Source organism: Esox lucius, chromosome 25, assembly GCF_011004845.1.
Source record: "Esox lucius isolate fEsoLuc1 chromosome 25, fEsoLuc1.pri, whole genome shotgun sequence".
NCBI lineage: Eukaryota > Metazoa > Chordata > Actinopteri > Esociformes > Esocidae > Esox > Esox lucius.
In genome coordinates, this window is record NC_047593.1 from 21,218,576 (window position 1) to 21,232,956 (window position 14,381).

General features: G+C 46.8%; 2 protein-coding genes across 4 annotated transcripts; one reads left to right on the top strand and one right to left on the bottom strand.

Annotated features, from left to right (window-relative positions):
* Positions 1-45: 45 nt before the first annotated feature.
* lias (lipoic acid synthetase) lies at positions 46-5,076 on the top strand. The gene is made up of 11 exons (XM_010868573.4): positions 46-332; positions 937-1,112; positions 1,406-1,499; positions 1,644-1,724; positions 1,850-2,006; positions 2,374-2,431; positions 2,592-2,720; positions 3,235-3,380; positions 3,465-3,535; positions 3,620-3,731; positions 3,871-5,076. Exons 1-11 carry the CDS (start codon positions 249-251, stop codon positions 3,924-3,926), a joined length of 1,164 nt encoding a protein of 387 aa, XP_010866875.2. The 5' UTR covers positions 46-248; the 3' UTR covers positions 3,927-5,076.
* Positions 5,077-5,981: 905 nt separating this feature from the next.
* ugdh (UDP-glucose 6-dehydrogenase) lies at positions 5,982-14,280 on the bottom strand. Of its 3 annotated transcripts, XM_029118467.2 has the most exons (12): positions 14,047-14,280; positions 12,774-12,935; positions 12,450-12,551; positions 11,762-11,962; positions 10,676-10,873; positions 10,011-10,158; positions 9,712-9,806; positions 8,885-9,015; positions 8,472-8,608; positions 7,619-7,710; positions 7,258-7,368; positions 5,982-7,167 (listed from the first exon to the last, which is right to left on the bottom strand). In XM_029118467.2, exons 2-12 carry the CDS (start codon positions 12,933-12,935, stop codon positions 7,054-7,056), a joined length of 1,491 nt encoding a protein of 496 aa, XP_028974300.1. In that variant the 5' UTR covers positions 14,047-14,280; the 3' UTR covers positions 5,982-7,053. The 3 variants fall into 3 exon arrangements, with proteins under 3 accessions (XP_028974300.1, XP_034146901.1, XP_034146900.1); XM_034291010.1 differs by lacking the exons at positions 5,982-7,167; positions 7,258-7,368 and having other exon boundaries at positions 7,620-8,286; positions 8,404-8,608; XM_034291009.1 differs by lacking the exons at positions 5,982-7,167; positions 7,258-7,368 and having other exon boundaries at positions 7,620-8,608.
* Positions 14,281-14,381: the final 101 nt, after the last annotated feature.

The following is a 14,381-nucleotide window of genomic DNA, read 5'->3' on the forward strand; positions in this document are numbered from 1 at the left end:
CTTACATCATCGCCGTGCTTCAGACATGACTAAATGATTGCACCGTATTGAGGACTGTACTGCTGTTAATTGATCAAATGATACGGATTTGTGCATAAAATCAAACAAACAACAACGTATTGAGAATAAATGTGGATTTAAAGCGTTTCAAAATCAATCGTTTAACTACTTTTTATACCGTGCCTGAGTAATCGCGCCCAGATTAGTTCTGTCAATGACAGACGCAAGCTGGCTAGTTAGGTAAAGTCATGGCGTTGGTTAAACACAGTTGTTTTATTGCGGGTCGTTTCTCCAGCAACCACCTGTGGCTGAGTCCTAAATGCAGTCCAAATGTAAGTATATCTCCCTGAACGGGTTGAAAAGCGACCACTAAAATGTATCCCCGTTTGTTTTGGAGCAAAATCTGGCTAACCTAGCTAGCGCCCTAAAATGGGATAATGATGTTGTCCTCCATGGACTCTCACGGGCCTGAGTTACCTACGATTGTAGGAGACGTAAGAACACAGTACTGTTTCACGTTTGTTGATAACTCGCAGAAACTAAAGTGATGGTTTAAGACGGTGCATGCAGCAAGAGACATTGAACACTCAACCACCCTAACATACTATTCTCTGTCCATGTACTGTGCTTAGAGACATTACTTTTCATGTGGACCATGGACGGTACTTTGGATTTGTTGAGTGACATTTCACAATTTTTTTTTTTTCGTTATATTTTGTGACTATAAATAATATGTTAAACTGCAATTGTACTGCACTGTTGGAACTAATATGAATCATGTTGCCGCAGCTGCCATAAAATATGCAAATATGACTCGACAACCAATAAACAGATTTGACCCTTGTTAATGGGCTCATTTGCTTGGCGTAGTGGCCTCATGGCAAACCTTCCTCTCTCCGACTCACAACAAGTATGTTGTTGCTGTCTGGATCCCAGGTGTACGCCACAGGTGGACTGACCACAGCGATCAGGTCACCCACGCCACAGAAGGACCGCAGGAAGGAGTTGACTGATGATGGACCTGACCTCCAGGATTTCATATCCGGCGAGCTGTCGGAGAAGAGCAAGTGGGACGAGTACAGAGGAAACCTAAAAAGACAGAAGGGAGAGAGGTACGAAATGTAGGGGTGCTAGCTGTAACAGTAACGGAGCATTTAGCTAACTGGAACAGAAGTGGGTTTACGGAGCATTTAGCTAACTGGAACACTGTAGTTACAGAACATCTGAACATGTTCGTGGAAATGCGGAGAACTGTTTAAACACAGCCAATGTGATTGTGGAACGGACACTTGTTTCCTCTGTTCGTCTGTTCCTACTGTCTACAAACAGTCATTTGAGAGAGTCAGCTGAACACAGTGAAAGCTAAAACCTGACTATGGAAGGTGTGACTGTGGTGTTGTGACAGGCTGAGACTTCCCCCATGGCTGAAGACTGAGATTCCTATTGGCAAGAACTACAACAAGCTGAAGAACACACTGAGGGACCTCAACCTGCACACTGTGAGTTGTGTGTGGGGATCTATTCAACACTAGTGTAATCTACAGTGTTAACATGTTGCTGCTGTGTGTGTGTGTGGGGATCTATTCAACACTAGTGTAATCTACAGTGTTAACATGTTGCTGCTGTGTGTGTGTGTGTGTTAGGTGTGTGAGGAGGCCAGGTGTCCCAACATTGGGGAGTGTTGGGGAGGGGGAGAGCATGGGACCGCCACTGCCACCATCATGGTTAGTCACCCCTACATCACCCAGACTCACTAACACACCACCTGTGATCTGACGACGTCTTGTCTGTGATTACATCTCACTTTAATGGTGTGTGTGTGTGTGTGTGTGTGTGTGTGTGTGTGTAGTTAATGGGGGACACATGTACGCGGGGCTGTCGGTTCTGCTCGGTGAAGACCGCCCGTCGCCCACCCCCCCTGGACCCAGATGAGCCCTACAACACGGCCAAGGCCATCGCAGCCTGGGGACTGGACTATGTGGTTCTCACCTCCGTGGATAGAGACGGTACTGTCTGTCATGTCTGTGTGTCATGTCTGTGTCTGTCTGTCTGTGTGTCATCTCTGTCTGTCTTGTCTGTGTCTGTCTGTCCTGTCTGTGTGTCATCTCTGTGTGTCATCTCTGTCTGTCTTGTCTGTGTCTGTCTGTCATGTCTGTGTGTCATCTCTGTCTGTCATTTCTCTGTCTGTCTTTCATGTCTGTGTCTGTCTGTCATGTCTGTGTCTGTTTGTCTGTCTGTCATGTCTGGGTCTCTCTCCACACCTTTTCCTCTCTGACAGCCTGTTCTTGATTTCAGTCTTTCTTATCAGCTACTTTCCATTTAATACTTTAACTTGACCCCTAATTGACCGGTTGATTAATTCTGTAATTGCAGATATTGTTGATGGAGGGGCGGAGCATATTGCCAAGACCGTCTCCAACCTGAAGGAGAGGTAAACGACAAGGGCCCTTCATCCCTCCTTCATCCACTGTTAATGTCAATTCTCTCAATCCAAAGTGAATGAGGTGTTGGGTAATGTGTTGCCTTGTCAACACCATCAGTTGTGCTTTCATGTATGGATCCACATGCTTTCTGTTCTTTCCGTGATTCAGGAACTCTCATATCCTGGTTGAATGTCTGACCCCTGATTTCCGTGGTGACCTGACTGCAGTGGAGAAAATCGCTCAGTCAGGGCTGGATGTTTACGCACACAACGTAGAGACGGTGCGCGAGCTGCAGAGGTACAGACGTTTATCGTTGTTTCCAAAACATCTCTCAGACCCAATGTTGTAATTTGGTGCTGCAGTATGTAGTCTGTCCACCAGGGGGAGGTGTCTTACTAGTTTGTGGTACCAGTTCTGTCCACCAGGGGGAGGTGTCTTACGAGTTTGTGGTACCAGTTCTGTCCACCAGGTGGAGGTGGTGTCTTGTTCGGTTGTAATACCCGCTCTGACCAGCAAGAATACCTTTCTGATGCATTGTTCCACCACAACATTACTTAATTCCACAGAATATTGAATATTCAATCAATCAAATGTATTTTACATCAGCAGTTGTTACAAAGTGCTTTTACAAAACATCCGGCCTGAAATTCCAAGGAGCAAACAACAGAGTTGAAGCACAGTGGCCAGGAAAACCTCCCTCATTCAATTTGAAACATAGGAAGTATGATTGACTGCTGCACTCTTCACAGCTTTACAGACACTGCAGCTATGTATTGCATTTTCTTGATAGAAGTTATTCTGTGACCCTCAGACAGGTGCGTGACCCGCGAGCTAACTTCGACCAATCCATAAGTGTGTTGCGTCATGCCAAGGCGGTCAAACCCGAAGTTCTGACCAAAACCTCCATTATGCTGGGGCTGGGAGAGACCGAACAACAGATACACAACACCATGACTGGTACACACACACACACACACACACACAGAATATTCCCTGTAGTGTAACTAAACATTGGGACATGAACTGTTATTGTTGGTGCAGAGCTGAGAGAGGCAGGTGTGGACTGTCTAACTCTGGGACAATACATGCAGCCCACGAAACGCCACCTCAAGGTAGGTACATCACACACACACACACACACACACAGCTAAAACACCCAGCAGGGTGTCTGTTGTAAGGTGTGTGTGTGTGTGTAGGTAGAGGAGTATGTAACACCAGAGAGGTTTGCCCACTGGGAGGAGGCTGGGAAGGAGATGGGATTCATCTATACAGCCAGCGGACCCCTCGTACGCTCATCTTACAAAGCAGGTACACAGACACACACACAAGTTCACTACCTTCTAAAAAGTTCAATAAATGCCTCTCTTCCTAATTCTCAGCCTCTCCCTCCCTCCCGCTCTCTCCCTTTCTCTCTCTCTCTCCACCCCCCTCCCTCCCTCCCTCTCAGGTGAGTTCTTCCTGAAGAACCTGTTGGAGAAGAGGAAGGCTGCAGCAGCAGAGTAACGTACCTTGTCATGTGACCAGATGGACAGACCTATTGACCTCTGACCTCTACCCCTCACTCAGGTTCCAGTTCATCTGCCTCCACTACTTTCTCACAGGGTTGTACAGGTTTTCTAGTCATTCTGTACCCTCTCTAACTTTGTCTCCTGTCTCATTGCCTCTTTTCATCCATGAGAGTATTTATCACAATACCACAGGCAGTAATAGTGTACTACACAGTACTTCAGTATAAATGATTATGCTACACAGTACTTCAGTATAAATTATTATAATACAGAGTACTTCAGTATAAATGATTATACTACGCAGTAATTTTAGTATGAATTATTACAACATACAATACTTCATTATAAATTAATACAACACACAGTACTTCAGTAGGAATGGTTACTGTAATATGTAGTTGTTACTGTAAAATCCACTTGTATCGACGTATTGTTCTGTGTAGTGACGGCCATTCGAGGCTTCATTACCGTTTTTCTAGCAGCAGAATGTTATGCCAGCAGCGCTAATTCATATTTTCTTTTTCAAAATAATGGCCATCATTGAATTATATAAGGTAATCTAGTTATCAATCTAGTCGGTCATTTTATGTTTAATGTTTGTTCGAAAATGTTGTTCTTGTCTGTTCTTTTTAACAGACTCGATTTTTAACTATTTGGCCTTATAAATTTCAATGATGGCTTTAATTGTGATAAAGAAAATCTGAGTGCTGCCAGCATAATATTCTGCTGCTAAAATAACGCTAATGAAGCCTTGTTTGGCCATTACTAGTTCTGTACATTAAACCTGAACGTTTCATAGCAACACAGGATGCAGGCTGACCAACATATTATGACAGGAGAGGGGGAAAACAAACTGGAGGGAAATAAGTCCTTTAAAGGCAGCCTATTTTCCATGCAGTACACTAGGAGAAGTGCACTTTATAGGGAGTAGTGTACTTGTGTACATGGGCCGTTTGACACACCGACTTGTAATGATGAGACTGCTGACTTGGTGAAAATAGGAGAATGACATCTGAGAAATAATCGTTGATAGGAGGGTTTGAAATGTGTTGCTATGTGAAATGGAGAACTAAATTGAGTGTTGTTTGTGTATAATTACTAATAATGTAAAATATAGAATTAATAAATGACTTACCAATCCAGTATATGTTTGTGTGAATACACCCTTCTGGAGCGGTGAGGGACACTAGCATCTGGCAGATACATGTTCATATTTTTTCCACCACTTCAATTAAATGTTGGACTCAGCAAAATGAGTACAAAGTAAACAACACAGTGGCTGAATTCCTTCAACAACTAAGGGGCCTGGCCTGGTGTGGCCACAGAGCAAAGCCATGGGACTAAACCCTAACCCCAACCTGAGCAGATACTGTTTACATCTCCCTGAGGAAGTTCCTGACTAATGGGACTAAACCCTAACCCCAACCCGAGCAGATACTGTTTACATCTCCCTGAGGAAGTTCCTGACTAATGGGACTAAACCCTAACCCCAACCCGAGCAGATACTGTTTACATCTCCCTGACTAATGTGACCTCGTCAACCAGGAGAGTGAAAGTCCTATGACATCAGACCCTTCGTCAAATGAGTTTGACTGCACTGAAGTGGTGTAGGTAGGGAACCCCAGGGGGAGGTGTAGGTAGGGAACCCCAGGGGGAGGTGTAGGTAGGGAACCCTAGGGGGAGGTGTAGGTAGGGAACCCCAGGGGGAGGTGTAGGTAGGGAACCCTAGGGGGAGGTGTAGGTAGGGAACCCCAGGGGGAGGTGTAGGTAGGGAACCCCAGGGGGAGGTGTAGGTAGGGAACCCTAGGGGGAGGTGTAGGTAGGGAACCCTAGGGGGAGGTGTAGGTAGGGAACCCTAGGGGGAGGTGTAGGTAGGGAACCCCAGGGGGAGGTGTAGTTAGGGAACCCCAGGGGGAGGTGTAGGTAGGGAACCCCAGGGGGAGGTGTAGGTAGGGAACCCCAGGGGGAGGTGTAGGTAGGGAACCCCAGGGGGAGGTGTAGGTAGGGAACCCCAGGGGGAGGTGTAGGTAGTAAGAGTCAGTAGCAACAGTTTAATTTTCCATTGGTCCACTTTATTCACACACAGGTTGATGACATCATCATTATAAAAGGCAGGAAATTACATTTTTTGTTTTCTTTGTTTATCTAGAAAAGCACACAGCACAAAGGATCATTACCAATGTGTCATTACCAATGTGTGTCAAATCTGAGCGAGCTCCAATGAAATGACGGACTATAGGAAAACTGAAACATGAGTTAACATGATAGGACAGTTAACATTAAAAACTAATACTGTTCAAACCTTAACAATAAGCAGCTTTGAAATTAATACATAACTAATGATGGTCCTCATTAAGTCAATAATCCATTTTGACCAAATGAGGTGGCTGGGAGCTGGGTCCTTATTGCAAGGGGTGTGTATGTAAGCAAAGGGTAGGACGGTTTACAGTGTCATGTCAGGGAGTGAAGGGATTAAAATACATGGAAATAAGTGTGATGTGTTTAATATTCTTCCACTGATTCCATTCCAGCCGTTACTATAAACCCGTCCTTCCCGATTTACAGTGTCACCTGAGGTCTGTCTAAGTGAACCCCATTCAGCCGAGTTGATCTGAGAGGATTTCATTAATATTAGCAATGTGGTCAAATGTCACCAGGCCAATCTATTACCAGGTCTGTGAGATCCTCATATCTCCCCCAGTGCATAGGATTTAGGTGAGTTTGGGCCAGACAGGATCTGTTTGGTCTGGACTTCTATGGATCCATTGTAGGACTGTCCTGCATGCCAGGGTTCCGTTATTGGGGCGGGTCATGCCAGGATTCCGTTATTGGGGCGGGTCATGCCAGGATTCCGTTATTGGGGCGGGTCATGCCAGGGTTCCGTTATTGGGGCGGGTCATGGCATGGTTCCGTTATTGGGGCGGGTCATGGCAGGGTTCCGTTATTGGGGCGGGTCATGGCAGGGTTCCGTTATTGGGGCGGGTCATGGCAGGGTTCCGTTATTGGGGCGGGTCATGGCAGGATTCACATTTTATACAGTTATTCAGTTGGGGCTGTTATATGGGATGGAAATATGGACAAATCACAGTAGTGTCTGTGTGTGTGTCAGTAGTGTCTGTGTGTCAGACTTTGGCCTTCTTGACCGGGGGTTCGGGGTTGATGTGGATTCGAGTGTCTCCGGCCGTGGGGGTGTAGGGGATACGTGACGACGTCACCTTCTTACCAATGGTCTCAACCTGAAGGAGCACAAAGCAGCCTGGGTAATCTGCAGATAACATGCATGCAGAGAAGGTGTGTGGGTGTAGAGGTTGTGTGTGTGTGTTTACCTGGAAGCCGATGTTCTGAAGGCGGGGGTGCAGATGATCCAGCACGCGACGACCATCAAACAGAAACGCCGGCTTTAACATCTGGTCATAGATTCTTTCATAATCCAGGTCCTACACACACACACACACACACACACACACACACACACACACACACACACACACTGGTTTTTGTGAAAAGTGGGGACCAGAAAAACAAAATTCCATGCTCCCTTGCCCTAACCTTAACCCTAACCTTACCTAACCCTAACCTTACCTAACCCTAACCTTAACCTCAATAAAGTAACATTTATGGCTAAACTTTGGTGTATTGGACGTGTGTGTATTTTCAACAGGGATTAGAGGTAAACGTTTGTCTCACCCGGAACATGTCCCACTCTGTACAGATGACCACAGCATGGGACCCTCGACAAGCCTCATAGGGATCAACTGACACGGTCACCAAATCAGACACTATGACACACACGGCAGGAAACACCCAATCAGACACCATGACAACGCACACGGCAGGAAACACCCAATCAGACACTATGACACACACGGCAAGAAACACCCAATCAGACACCATGACACACACGGCAAGAAACACCCAATCAGACACCATGACAACGCACACGGCAGGAAACACCCATTCAGACACCATGACAACACACACGGCAGGAAACACCCAATCAGACACCATGACAACACACACGGCAGGAAACACCCAATCAGACACCATGACAACGCACACGGCAAGAAACACCAATCAGACACCATGACAACGCACACGGCAGGAAACACCCAATCAGACACCATGACAACGCACACGGCAGGAAACACCCATTCAGACACCATGACAACACACAAGGCAAAAAACACCCAATCAGACACCATGACAACGCACACGGCAAGAAACACCCAATCAGACACCATGACAACGCACACGGCAGGAAACACCCATTCAGACACCATGACAACACACAAGGCAAAAAACACCCAATCAGACACCATGACAACGCACACGGCAAGAAACACCCAATCAGACACCATGACAACGCACACGGCAGGAAACACCCATTCAGACACCATGACAACACACAAGGCAAAAAACACCCAATCAGACACCATGACAACGCACACGGCAAGAAACACCCAATCAGACACCATGACAATGCAAGACGTTACAGACACTATAAACCCAGGCAGAGAAACACACAGAGAGACACAAACACCTCTGCGAGAGTCTTCAGAGATGTGTGGTTGGGACAGATCTAGAAGGATCTGTTCTTTCAGGACTTTAGGGTCGTAAATGTGGAGCTGGGCCCCCTCATCCATCAGATACTTGGATATATAGATAGTGGAAGACTCCCTGAGGAACAGACAGGAAGGCGGGGTGATTAGCAATGTTTTGAGTCCGTGTTAAAGTCAAAATGGCAGCAGAACCGTGTGGTTTAACAGTATTATTAATAATGGTGGTGCAAGGTCAACATGAGTTCAATGATGAACTCTCAGGGTGAAAGGTCAATGTGTGTACAGATCCTAGAGGTTTTAAGGCGGAGTCAGAAACACACACGTTTGTCATTAACCTGACCCGAACGGGGGCGGGGCAGTGAGAGACGGAACAGGAAGGAAACAGAAGAGGAACCTTGTATCTCCCGTGTCCTTCTTAAAGGAGAACCCCAGCAGAGCGATCTTCTTCCCCGTCACCGTGTTAAACAGACAGTCAATGATGCGACACGCAAACCTCCTCCGCTGATACTCATTCATATCAATCACCTGGTGGAGGGGTAGTAGATACAAAACTACCACTCAATACACTTGAATACAACGCCACTCTGTTGGCCTATCGTTCTGGAGTGTGTGTATATGCGAGTGTGTGTGTGTGTGTGTGTGTATGCGTGTATATGCACGTGTGTGTGTGTGTATGCGTGTATATGCACGTGTGTGTGTGTGTGTATGCGTGTATATGCACGTGTGTGTGTGTGTGTATGCGTGTATATGTGTTTGTTTTTGTGACTTGTCAGGACATTTTGTCCCCACAACTATACTAAAACCTGAACAAGGTGACTTGTGGGGACATTTTTCATGTCCCCACATTTCAAAAGTCATTTTCTGGCTCAGGGTTAAGTTTTAGGGTCAAACTTACAATTAACTTTAGACTTAGAATTGGGGTTTCTTTAAGGTCCAGGTGTTGTTGGTTAAGTTTAGGGTTAAGGTTAGCCATTATATCTAGGTAAAGTTTAGCCATAAATGTTACTTTATTGAGGTTAAGGTTAGGGTTAGGGTTAGGTAAGGTTAGGGTTAGGTTAAGGTTAGGGTTAGGGTTAAGGTTAAGGCAAGGGAGCATGGAATTTAGTTTTTCTGGTCCCCACATTTCACAAAAACAAACATGTGTGCACGTGTGTGTGTGTGTGTATGCGTGTATATGCACGTGTGTGTGTGTGTGTATGCATGTATGCATGTGGTATCTACCTGCTGCCAGTACGAGGCAACCTCTGGGAGGTTCAGAGCTTCACACAGATACACCAGATTCAACACATCCTTTTGAAAGCAACTGCCCCCAAAACCTGGAGGGGGAGGGTGGGGGGCCAGGAGAGACAGGAGTAATATGATTCGTCAGACGCCCAATTCACACCGGCATCCTGTGTCCTGATACTGTCTACATTCTGATAGTGTGGACAATCAAAGACAAGACACATTGTCATCTGATCGGAGTGTCGAAAACACATGCAAGGCAGTTGAAAACAGAACGGTTCAGCGTGCGTGCGTACCCACACTGGCCTTGAGGAACTTGCTTCCTATCCTCTGGTCCATCCCGATGGCCAGAGCAACCTCTTCCACATCCGCTCCAGTCGCCTCACACAGAGCACTGATACTGTTGATACTGCTGATACGCTGGGCCAGGAACGCATTGGCTGCCTGACCCAACACACAGCGCACAGTTAATACCAGAACATCACACACAGCGGACAGTTAATACCAGAACATCACACACAGCGCACAGTTAATACCAGAACATCACACACAGCGCACAGATAATACCAGAACATCACACACAGCGCACAGTTAATACCAGAACATCACACACAGCGCACAGTTAATACCAGAACATCACACACAGCGCACAGTTAATACCAGAACATCACACACAGCGCACAGTTAATACCAGAACATCACACACAGCGCACAGTTAATACCAGAACATCACACACAGCGCACAGTTAATAGCAGGACATCACACACAGCGCACAGTTAATACCAGAACATCACACAGCGCACAGTTAATAGCAGGACATCACACACAGCGCACAGTTAATAGCAGGACATCACACACAGCGCACAGTTAATAGCAGGACATCACACACAGCGCACAGTTAATAGCAGGACATCAGCAGAAAGAGGGTAACCCCTAACCCACCAGATGGGGGACGCATACCAGTTTGGAGAGTTCTGAGGACCAGGTGTTGGTAGTGATGATACGGCTCTTGGGAACCCAGTGTTCGTAGATGTCACACAATGCTTGGATGGCCCTCTGACCTTCAGCCGTCTCATCTCCACCAATCAGGACGCGGTCTGGCTCCTTCAGATCTCGCACCGCCGTGCCCTCAGCCAGGAACTCAGGGTTGGAGAGCACCTACACACACACACACACACGTTGAGGCTGGGCATGGTGTTGGAGTCAAAGACACACACACACACCTGCAGGTTGAGGTTGGGCTTGGTATTGGAGTCAAACACACACCTGCAGGTTGAGGTTGGGCTTGGTGTTGGAGTCAAACACACACCTGCAGGTTGAGGTTGGGCTTGGTGTTGGAGTCAAACACACACCTGCAAGTTGAGGTTGGGCTTGGTGTTGGAGTCAAACACACACCTACAGGTTGAGGTTGGGCTTGGTGTTGGAGTCAAACACACACCTGCAGGTTGAGGTTGGGCTTGGTGTTGGAGTCAAACACACACCTGCAGGTTGAGGTTGGGCTTGGTGTTGGAGTCAAACACACACCTGCAGGTTGAGGTTGGGCTTGGTGTTGGAGTCAAACACACACCTGCAGGTTGAGGTTGGGCTTGGTATTGGAGTCAAACACACACCTGCAGGTTGAGGTTGGGCTTGGTGTTGGAGTCAAACACACACCTGCAGGTTGAGGTTGGGCTTGGTGTTGGAGTCAAACACACACCTGCAGGTTGAGGTTGGGCTTGGTGTTGGAGTCAAACACACACCTGCAGGTTGAGGTTGGGCTTGGTATTGGAGTCAAACACACACCTGCAGGTTGAGGTTGGGCTTGGTGTTGGAGTCAAACACACACCTGCAGGTTGAGGTTGGGCTTGGTGTTGGAGTCAAACACACACCTGCAGGTTGAGGTTGGGCTTGGTGTTGGAGTCAAACACACACCTGCAGGTTGAGGTTGGGCTTGGTATTGGAGTCAAACACACACCTGCAGGTTGAGGTTGGGCTTGGTGTTGGTGTTGGAGTCAAACACACACCTGCAGGTTGAGGTTGGGCTTGGTATTGGAGTCAAACACACACCTGCAGGTTGAGGTTGGGCTTGGTGTTGGAGTCAAATATCCTCCTGATACTCTCGGCGGCCCGGACCGGAACCGTGCTCTTCTCCGTGACAATCTTGTAACCATTGGAAACCTCCACGATTCGACGGGCACAGGCTTCGATGTACTTCAGGTCGGCTGCTCTGCCTTTTCCCATCCCATAGGTCTTAGTGGGGGTGTTCACCTGGAAAGACACACAACATGGACCAACTCATAGGATGGACACACAGGCAGACAGACACACAGGCAGACACACAAACAGGCAGACAGACACACAGGCAGACAGACACACAGGCAGACAGACACACAGGCAGACACACAAACAGGCAGACAGACACACAGGCAGACAGACACACAGGCAGACACACAAACAGGCAGACAGACACACAGGCAGACAGACACACAGGCAGACACACAGGCAGACACACAAACAGGCAGACAGACACACAGGCAGACAGACACACAGACAGACACACAGGCAGACACACAAACAGGCAGACAGACACACAGGCAGACAGACACACAGGCAGACACACAAACAGGCAGACAGACACACAGGCAGACAGACACACAGGCAGACAGACACACAGGCAGACACACAAACAGGCAGACAGACACACAGGCAGACAGACACACAGGCAGACAGACAGACCGACAGACAGGCGACTGACTGATATGAAGATGAGGTCAGCGTTTCTGATGGCAGAGTCTATGTCAGTGGAGAAGTAGAGGTTCCTTCCTCTGCAAGATTCAACGACTTCCTGTAGCCCGGGCTGGAGACAGAAGGGAGGGAGGGAGGGAGGGAGGGAGGGAGGGAGGGAGGGAGGGAGGGAGACAGGGAGGGAGGGAGGGAGGGAGGGAGGGAGGGAGGGAGGGAGGGAGGGAGGGAGGGAGGGAGGGTACTGAGGACTTTGGTGTACCCATTTAGATAGACCAATAAATGTGTGTGTGTGTCTAGCTGAGTAAACATGTAAGCGTGTCATACAGTGACGTACCTCGTATATGGGCAGTGTGTCAGAGTTCCAGGCGTTGATCCGTGATTCGTTGACATCGACAACCGTCACATGGACCTCCGGACACATGTGGGCAATGACGCTGCAGGTCGGCCCGCCCACATAGCCAGCGCCAATACAACAGATCCTCTTAATCTTAAACATCTGCCCCGGGCAGGGAGAAGTAATCACAATGAATCCGTTAAAAAAAGGTATTGAGGAGATGACACAAAGACAGACAGACATTGGGTCAAAGAGACATACAAAATGGACAGCTGCTGTCCTAGCTTCAAGGAAGGTTGGCTCTACCAGGTAAAGAGAACTGCGGTCGGGTTGCATTGAATAATTTTGTCAAACAGTTCAAAGTAACCCTGGTACAGTCCTAACGATAACGCAATTATAATTAACAAGAAAAAACTAATTTGAAAAGTAGATGTGTTGAGAGGAATCAGACTGTAATAAATAATAAGCTTCAGGTAGAATCTGAAGGCATACGAAATGGAGTATACGAACATCTAGAGCAAACATTCGCTCGAAAAATCTGAAGCCGACCACTGACTGCAATTTCTGAAAACGTTAGAATGACAGGTGGTTTGTTGTGTCTGGACAAAAACCGTAACATATCCTTGTTGAATCAATTAGGGATTTCAACAGACAGAATGTAAGTTAGACCCCAATCACCAGATCTCAACCCCATAGAAAATCTTTGGAGGGAGTTGAAAGTCTGTATTACCCAGCAACAGCCCCAAAACATCACTGCTCTAGAGATCTGCATGGAGGAATGGGCCAAAATACCAGCAACAGTGTGTGAAAACCTTGTGAAGAATTACAGAAAACGTTTGACCTCTGTCATTGCCAACAAAGGATATATAACAAAGTATTGAGATTATTTTTGTTATTGAGCAAATACTTATTTTCCATCATAATTTACCAATAAATTCCTAAGAAATCTTACAATGTGATTTTTCTGGATATCTTTTTCTCATTTTGTCTCTCATAGTTGAAGTGTACCTATGATGAAAATTACAGGCCTCTCTAATCTTTTCAAAGTGGGAGAACTTGCACAATTGGTGGCTGACTAAATACTTTTTTGCCCCACTGTAGGTTTCTAAAAACAGTGGAACTAACTTACACGGATCTCTGAATTCTGTTCTGATTTAATGTTTCTAGTCGGACAAAGTGAAGCAGTGATTACAGCTTCAAAGACCGACCAATATTTAGTAACAGTTATAGCGCTATACTAACTAGGTAATTGCATAAAGGCATAGCGACATACCTCTGCTGCGCGAAGTCGACTACTGATCTTGGAACTCCAGCCCCGTTTTGCGTATATTCAAATAACTCCAGTACTTTAATGACGCTAATTAAAATACAGTTGCTAAAAGCTCTGCGTAGTGGAAATTGTCCTTGATAATAGTTTACTGTAACCGTTACCTTATGAATCAAAGTTCAGTAATGCTGCAACTTTAAACAGCTCAGTGAGTACAAATCTAACTTCCGGGGTCTGGAAACCATTGGCGTACAGCCAACCAGCGATCGAGACGTCATCGAACCTAAGCAGGGTAGAGTTCGAAATGATCAACATAACGGCGTTGTCACCGTGAACTCAGG

Bases quoted from the DNA above. Each gene is read 5' to 3' on its own strand.
- lias (XM_010868573.4), top strand. From the start codon at position 249: ATGGCGTTGGTTAAACACAGTTGTTTTATTGCGGGTCGTTTCTCCAGC. The intron at 1,113-1,405 runs GTACGAAATGTA...GTGTTGTGACAG, and splicing joins AAAAGACAGAAGGGAGAGAG to GCTGAGACTTCCCCCATGGC. The intron at 1,500-1,643 runs GTGAGTTGTGTG...TGTGTGTGTTAG, and splicing joins GGGACCTCAACCTGCACACT to GTGTGTGAGGAGGCCAGGTG.
- ugdh (XM_034291009.1), bottom strand. From the start codon at position 12,935: ATGTTTAAGATTAAGAGGATCTGTTGTATTGGCGCTGGCTATGTGGGC. The intron at 11,963-12,449 runs GTCAGTCGCCTG...GTGTCTTTCCAG, and splicing joins CTGACCTCATCTTCATATCA to GTGAACACCCCCACTAAGAC. The intron at 9,807-10,010 runs GTACGCACGCAC...CTCCCCCTCCAG, and splicing joins GTTCCTCAAGGCCAGTGTGG to GTTTTGGGGGCAGTTGCTTT.